General features: G+C 40.3%; 2 protein-coding genes across 2 annotated transcripts in view; both read left to right on the forward strand.

Moving 5' to 3' along the window:
* The first annotated feature begins 498 nt into the window (after positions 1-498).
* On the forward strand, positions 499-2144 carry LOC137783176 (potassium voltage-gated channel subfamily E member 2-like). Its single transcript, XM_068572972.1, has 2 exons — positions 499-646; positions 1353-2144. Exon 2 carries the CDS (start codon positions 1353-1355, stop codon positions 1683-1685), a length of 333 nt encoding a protein of 110 aa, XP_068429073.1. The 5' UTR covers positions 499-646; the 3' UTR covers positions 1686-2144.
* A 1379-nt stretch (positions 2145-3523) lies between these two features.
* Positions 3524-7431, forward strand: part of casq2 (calsequestrin 2) — an 8245-nt gene continuing 4337 nt past the window's right edge. Inside the window, exons 1-7 of the mRNA XM_068572515.1 lie at positions 3524-3760; positions 5273-5357; positions 5510-5610; positions 5703-5814; positions 6949-7022; positions 7095-7225; positions 7334-7379. Of these exons, the coding sequence (XP_068428616.1) occupies positions 3524-3760; positions 5273-5357; positions 5510-5610; positions 5703-5814; positions 6949-7022; positions 7095-7225; positions 7334-7379 (786 nt within the window). The remainder of the gene's footprint in view (positions 3761-5272; positions 5358-5509; positions 5611-5702; positions 5815-6948; positions 7023-7094; positions 7226-7333; positions 7380-7431) is intronic.

Below are 7431 nucleotides of genomic sequence, written 5' to 3' on the forward strand. Positions count from 1 at the left end.
ATATTTAACTTCAGACTCCAGTTAAATGCCTTCCTTTCACCAAATAGTGACCTTTCCCTTTTTTAATTGTTTTTTTTTATTTTTTTTTTTACAGAATATGAGAAAAGATGGTGCATATGAACTCGAGTCTAAAAATGTGCTGCATGTTGCTGCCATCTGGGGAGAGGTACAGTTAAATTACAATATCCCCTTGTCGGGTATTACAGAGGAATAATCACTTGCCAGCCGCTATCAAACCAGTTGGGTCAATTGTGAATTATTTGAGTTTCTGAACCTTTTTTTGTTTCTTCTATTCAAATAGAAATGTGAATGTGTATGCGTGTGTGTGTTTGTCACGTTAAAATGACTTTAAGCACTCTTATTTTTTTTTCAGGGACATTGACAATTTGTAAAATGTATGCCTTACATTTTCAAGGTTACCCCTCCCCTACCCACTCCAAACACACACACTCTCAAAACCAAGGAGAAAAGATAAAAGAAGTACACAAAGAAGGAGCAGTGGTGTGTTACTGTGAGCTGAAGACTTTGCTTCTTACTGTAAGCAGCAGTACTCTCTGTCAGTGCCTTTTTGCTTTGTTCCATTTTCACTTCAAGGTGTCCAAGCCATTTCCCACGAACGATTCGACCTTTGAAAATCTGGCAGAAGGTTGGTACAATAAAGATGAAAAGATACCTTATTTTTCATTTCTGTTTAGAGATGAGATGATAATAAGATTGCTGGCTGCTGAACCTGTTTCTTGTGTTCTTTATATAACTTTAATTAAAGTTTGAGCGCTGAGGATTTGGCTTTTTTTCAAAACTCTGTTGCTCAGAAATAACATTCCTTATCTGAGTATAGATTTCCAGACCATAGCTGATGTTCCTTTCTGCACTTCATGTAAATATGGGCCTCCTTCGCAACAATGTTTTCTACTATCACTAAATTAAAACTCGGTTTTTCCAACCAAGTAAGATAATTACGGTGGCTGACACAAACATGCGAATGGCCTTATGAGCCAGTGTTAGCTTTGTCTATTGAGTATTGTAGAAACATGGTGACCGACTGTGAAAAGGACCTGCTCCGTACGTAGGTATGAATATCAAGGCAGTTACATAGTGAACACAATTTTATTCCAATTTCATCAATAGATCCGGTAAATACCAAACATTTCCTTTCAGACTTTTTCCAGTAAAGTGTATACATTATTTTTTTGCCCATAGTAATCAGGTTACTTTAAAAAGATTTTCCTCTCTTACTTAAAATTGAGTAAGCACAAGCCGAATTTCTGAATTTACTTAATAGACAAGTGGAATTTATCTTTAATTATTTTTTGAAATGACAGGACAACCTCCTTTGTTTTCCCCCCAACTAGATGAGTGCATCTGGTTTGTCCAACCTGACCCTTCACCTGGATGGGTCCCTGACCCAGGCTTTAGGTCACTACCTGGACAACTGGAGGCGTAACCTGACTGCTGCAGCCAATGCTTTGGACAAGACTCTGGCTGAAGAGAACTTCAGGAACGTCATCTGGTATCTGGCAGTGATGATCGGTATGTTTGCCTTCATTATTGTGGCCATGCTGGTAAGCACAGTCAAATCCAAGAGAAGAGAGCACTCCAATGACCCCTACCACCAATACATCAAGGAGGACTGGACTGCTCAGTTACAACAGGGCGAAGTTGTCACCAACTTTGCAGCTGGATAATACGAAGCAAAGACGCTTAACTCTCAGCAGATCATCGTTATCACCAATAGCAGGAGCAGCACAGCAAGTTTTCATAAAAGTGGTCTTTTCTCAATATCCTTTATTTTTCAGTGAATTCTGCTAATGCTGGTCAAATTGGTAATCAGTATAATGCATTTAAATAGTTCTTGTGTATCTAACTAGTGGTTTAGCTTTGTTTTGTCATGCATGACACATGTTGAATTTGATGAGAATGTTATTTAACTATGTCCATGAAATAAATGCATTTGTTGTTCCAACATTGTGACCCTGAAATAATTAAATTCATATGAAATTTTGCTGTCGCATTGTCATGACTTTTTCGGACACTTGAATAAATGTAGACCATCGTTAATGTTATTCGTGAACACACCTGTTCTGTTACTGCTTGTCAACATGTCTGATGGGAAAAAAGGCTAGTGACAATAAATATACTGACGATCAGCCTGACACCAATTAATCCTATTTGTGTGCCTTGTCTTTTTTTGCAAAATGATAATATTGTATTATTTAAAAAAAAGTTGATCCATAATTCATTCACATATTCCTTGGTAACTGTGGAAAATACCTCTGATTGAGAAGCACTGCATAATTAAATTAAATGCATTTTATTGAACATGACAAATGTGCCTCAGAGGGCTTTACAATCTGTACACATATGACATCCTCTGTCCCGGGATTTCACAACAGAAATACAATAGACGTCAGAATGAACAACATAACAGAGTTGTAACACATTAACTGCACAATACATCAATTATTAATATAATGAGAGATAAGAGTGGTGTGACACTCTCATAATTCAGTAGGTTCTTGGTTTCTGCCTGCAGAGGGCAGACGAGGCTCCAAGCAGCCAAAGCATTGTTTTACTTGAAGCTCGTGATGAAGAGGACGAAAGCGGAAGGCAAAAATAGAGATAAGGCTTTGTCAATAGTGTAATAATGGTGAACGTGAACATCTATGCTAGATAACATCTACGATTTTAGAGTAGAGTCAATGTCTGTGAAGAGCAAAAGAACTGTTTCAAGAAGTTCTTTCAATCAAGAAGGCACATTGAATTCTGAAAATAAATAAATAATATAATAATGTTTAGGTTATGGTCATGCTAAACTCATGAGAACGCATCTACACAACAATCACTAACACAGATTGTTGACGTCCTTTGCACACCTGTTGGCAGATCGTCTCAAAAGCTGTACCTAAAGAAATACACCACCAATTTTGTCTCTTAACAGGTTCTAATGGAATTAAACGCCTTGAAATAACTGAACCACCCAACTCAACTCTCTCCTCCCACATCACCGAGAGATCATTGAGAGCAAGAACTGTACTCACTAACCCCCCTCCCTGTCCTTCCCCTCTCCACACACACACGCCTCATGCTATCTCTGTTTCTCACTTGCAACTTTATTTTTAGCATTCAAACAACTGGTCTCCTAAAAATGGTCCTGTTCTGCAGAAGTAGTGGTAGAGGAGCGCAGCTATGTATGGTATCCACCCCCCCCCCGGCACTTCACAGGCCTGACAGTACTCCTCTTTAGTCTTTGTGTCTGCAGCAAGAAAGCGTGAAGGAGGGATCACAGGGGAAGATCAGTTTCCCGGCCCTGAAGATGCTTGTGGAACTTGGATTTGTCTGCACAGCTCGGGATGCTTGAGAACTGCGATCAACGGACCAACTTTTACCTCCAAAGCTTACCGTAGCATTTAATACATTTTCCTGTCTACAGGGCAAGGGTGACCTTTTCGATTGTGCAGCTCTCTACTGTGAATCTAACACCAAACTACAGCAGACTTTCTGGGCTGTGTGCTTGCTGTGGACCATGCTCTCCCTTTGCTTGTTCCTGCTCCCTTGCCTGAGCCTAGTGCCTTTGGCCCCGGCAACAAAGGGCCTCGAGTTCCCACGTTATGACGGGAAAGACCGCGTTCTAGACATCAATGACAAGAATTACAAGAAAGCCTTGAAGAAGTACAGCATGGTATGCATGTTCTACCATGGGCCCATATCAGACAGCAAGGAGCGGCAAAGACAACACAAGATGACTGAGTTGGTGCTGGAGGTAAAGTATAAGAAGAGGAAAACAAAGTAGTAAGAGAAGAGGCATGTAGTTACATTCAGGGAAAGTAAAAAAAGACCAAAAAAAGGACAGTTGTCGCAAAACTGAAAGATAATGTAAATAATATGGTTTGTTGTGTGGGCAGTGAAATAAGGGAAAGGACACATAATACATATTTAGAGTGCACTGACAGCCAACTAGTAAGAAAAAACAACTCCATCTTAATATCTATGTTTTGTCAAGGTCAACGAGTAAAATCCATGGGTGCACAATCGTCCAGTGAGATGTGGTGATGTCTCAAGAGCTCATGTGGATTGTGCTTTAGAGCAATACATGTGAAGGACACAACTAACGTCTCCTCTTTTGTTGTATTTTTATTGATTTGGTAGTCAAAGCTAAAGTACACTTAAAGTTGTTTTGTATGCAGCCTCGGCTAACCAACCCAGTAAACATTGATAAATTATACAAATCTCTTTGTTTGAATCACACACAGACGGAAACAGTGTGCACTGTGTCCTGTCTCATGTTACGCATGGCTGAGGGTTAGTTGCTCTCTGGTCAGATAAGGGTAACCTGAACCCAGTTGCACAGTCCTGATATTAGCTTTGCTTATTTGACAGCACAGGTGGGCGGTATTACCATACCATCATGCACTCCTGTTAGAGGTAAAATTGACAGTACATATTTACTAATTTGTTCCAAATATCTACTCACAGAAAGTTTAGCAGCCTTTTGCTCTATGCATATACTGCTCATGGTAAGGTAATGAAAACACAACCATTTTTATTTTCAGGTGATTATACAAAAAAGAAAAGTGTAATTATATTATATTCTATTTCTGTTAATAGATCACCCTAAGTGCTATACACTGTTCCTTTAAAGGTGCCCTGGGGAGTTTTCTTAAACACACAAATGGTGGCATTGTTTACATTCATGCTTGCTTACTCCTTCACAGCCATTGTTGGTTTATTGCTATGTTTGTTTGTACGTTACCACCACAACTGTCAGTGGCATAGCCTAAAACGGATGGCTCGGTTACAATCTCATGGCCTGCACATTCACATGCGTGCATGAGTCTTTGTGCAATATGCAACAAACAGAGATTTACTTGTGAAAAACCCTGTTGAATGGCTCTACTGGTCCAAAATCTTCTTTAATACAACCAGAAGTTTCCTCTGTGCATTGAAGACCAAACATACATGAAAGTCATACTTTAAATAGGCTTTCTCTATGTCCGGCAAGAGATTCTCCCTTAACCAAAACAATAGCCAGAACTATTACTGTAGCTTTGGCTATATTTAGATTTAGGCAGCTTGAGCGATTATGTAATTGTGTCTCCAAGGCCCCTGAGTACCTCTGTCTTTCCCAACTTTGGTATTTTTTATTCATAAAATCTGCCCCAATAATTATTACAACTAAACTGGGATTTTGTTCCAAAATCAATAATTTTTGGTTTGTCTTGTCTTATTTTTTTTTACTGTTTATTCCTTCATGCTCTCTTTATTTTGGCTGCAGCTTGCAGCTCAGGTTATGGAGGAGAAAGACATTGGCTTTGGAATGGTCGACTCCCACAAAGATGCAAAAGTGGCAAAGAAACTGGGTGGGTGTATAAATAGAGCATAACCTCTATCCAATTGATATTTGTAAGTCCTGAGAGACAATTGCCTTCATCACAGATTTTTTGAGGGGCCAAATAACCTTTGAAACAGTCTTTAAATGTATGTATTGATATATACTCTCCTTTAATCACAGGCCTGGAGGAGGAGGGCAGCGTGTATGTTTTCAAGTCCAATCGAGTGATTGAGTTTGACGGCTTGCTCTCTGCAAATATTCTGGTGGAGTTTTTGTTGGACGTGAGTAGACGGATTCTGAGCTGCGAACACCAATCACCACCAGACTTGACACAGTTAAGAACTCACACCAGCACTTCTCTGTATGTCTCCAGCTGTTGGAGGAGCCAGTGGAGATAATCAATAATGCTGTGGAGCTGAGAGCCTTTGATAGGATGGAAGAAGACATCCGGATCATCGGTTTCTTCAAGAGCGAGGACTCTGAGCGTGAGTGTGTGAGCCTGCCGGCATGAATGTTTTTTTAAAATATATTTCTGAACACAGCTGTTATCTGGGTTTGTGATGTACTCTCTGTGGCTCATACCCTTAATAATGAGTGCTTTTAAACCCCCTTATCTCCACAGATTTACAGATCCATTTTTATCACTCTTGCACAAGCAGCTGCCACTGCCTGCTTCGAACTCACATGCTATGGGAGAATTGAGTCAAGAGTAGTTTACTTGCAGTGATGAGCTGCAGCCATATCCTTTCTGACCGGTCAAAGTTAAGCTATTTTTGCAACTGAATGTACATATGCGATTTGTACAGCGGCCAAAGAAAACACAAAGATGTGTGACTACGAAAACATTGATTCTCACAACATAACACAATCAAATAACAATTTTGTTATAGTGGTGCTGGGCTGGACCCACAAGCAAACACACGTAGCGGGATTGATACACAATGATATTTAATTTCAGGCCAAAGAGAGGTAGACAATCTTGCTGGCATCCACTGCTGACTGGGAGCTGGTTGGGGGGAGGCTGGGCAGTTCTTCCGGAGAGTTCCGGGGAGCTGAGATGCTGGGAAAGCACAAGTTAAACACAAGAATTTACTGAAGTCCAAGGAGGCTGTGGCAGCCGTTCGGGATGTGTGAACTGACGATCGGGCAAGGAGTGGAGGGAGAACTGGGGTAATATACTGTGAGGCTGATGAGGAAATGGATTGCAGGTGTGTAGGTAAATTAGCAGCAGGAAGGGAAGGCCACGCCCATTCTTTTCCCTTTTTAAGTTGTGTATATATATATATATTAAAAAAAATGTTTATTTTTGTTGTTTGTTTTGATTTTGGGGTGGTTTTGTTTCTGGGGTAAAGAGAGTTTATAGTCTGATCCATAATCCGGAGCAGAAGGTGGCGGTAATGCACCAAATGTATGGTTGCTAACCGCCGTTAAACCTGAAGAAGAAGAAGAAGAAGAAGGCCACGCCCAGGCGGACACACTAACACAGGACAAACTATAATCAACAGGAAACAGAGGAGGGAAAACAGGCAGGACACCAGAAGGGGAGAGGAGCACAGCAGGGACGATGACAAATTTATACTCAAAATAACTCTGTCCTCCCTGTTCTCTTTCATCCACAGACTATGACGCATTTAAAGAAGCTGCAGAACAGTTCCAGCCCTACATCAAGTTCTTTGCCACATTTGAGAAATCTGTAAGTAACATATAAACAAACAAATGAATGGATGCATTATTAGTCTTGAGATGTCTCTCTTCGTTGCCTCAGGTGGCCAAGGAGGTCACCCTAAAGTTGAATGAGGTGGATTTCTATGAACCCTTCATGGAGGAGCCAGTCACCATCCCGGGCAAGCCTCACTCGGAAGAGGATCTGGTCAAATTCATAACTGAACACAGACGGTAAACAACGTTAAATTAAATACTGAGAGAAATGTGTATTTATTTAACCAAATTATTTCTTAAAGTCTACTGTATGAACACATACTTTAACATTTAATGTGTTTTCAGACCTACTCTAAGAAAGCTGCGTGCAGAAGATATGTTTGAGACCTGGGTGAGTGATGTTTGTCCGACTGAAGATAACATAAACAACTTTGAATTTTGTT

The sequence above is a fragment of the Clinocottus analis genome, unplaced genomic scaffold (genome assembly GCF_023055335.1).
Source record: "Clinocottus analis isolate CAN_PGR_092001 unplaced genomic scaffold, fCliAna1.0.p SCAF_12, whole genome shotgun sequence".
Lineage (NCBI taxonomy): Eukaryota > Metazoa > Chordata > Actinopteri > Perciformes > Cottidae > Clinocottus > Clinocottus analis.

Bases quoted from the DNA above. Each gene is read 5' to 3' on its own strand.
- LOC137783176 (XM_068572972.1), top strand. From the start codon at position 1,353: ATGAGTGCATCTGGTTTGTCCAACCTGACCCTTCACCTGGATGGGTCC.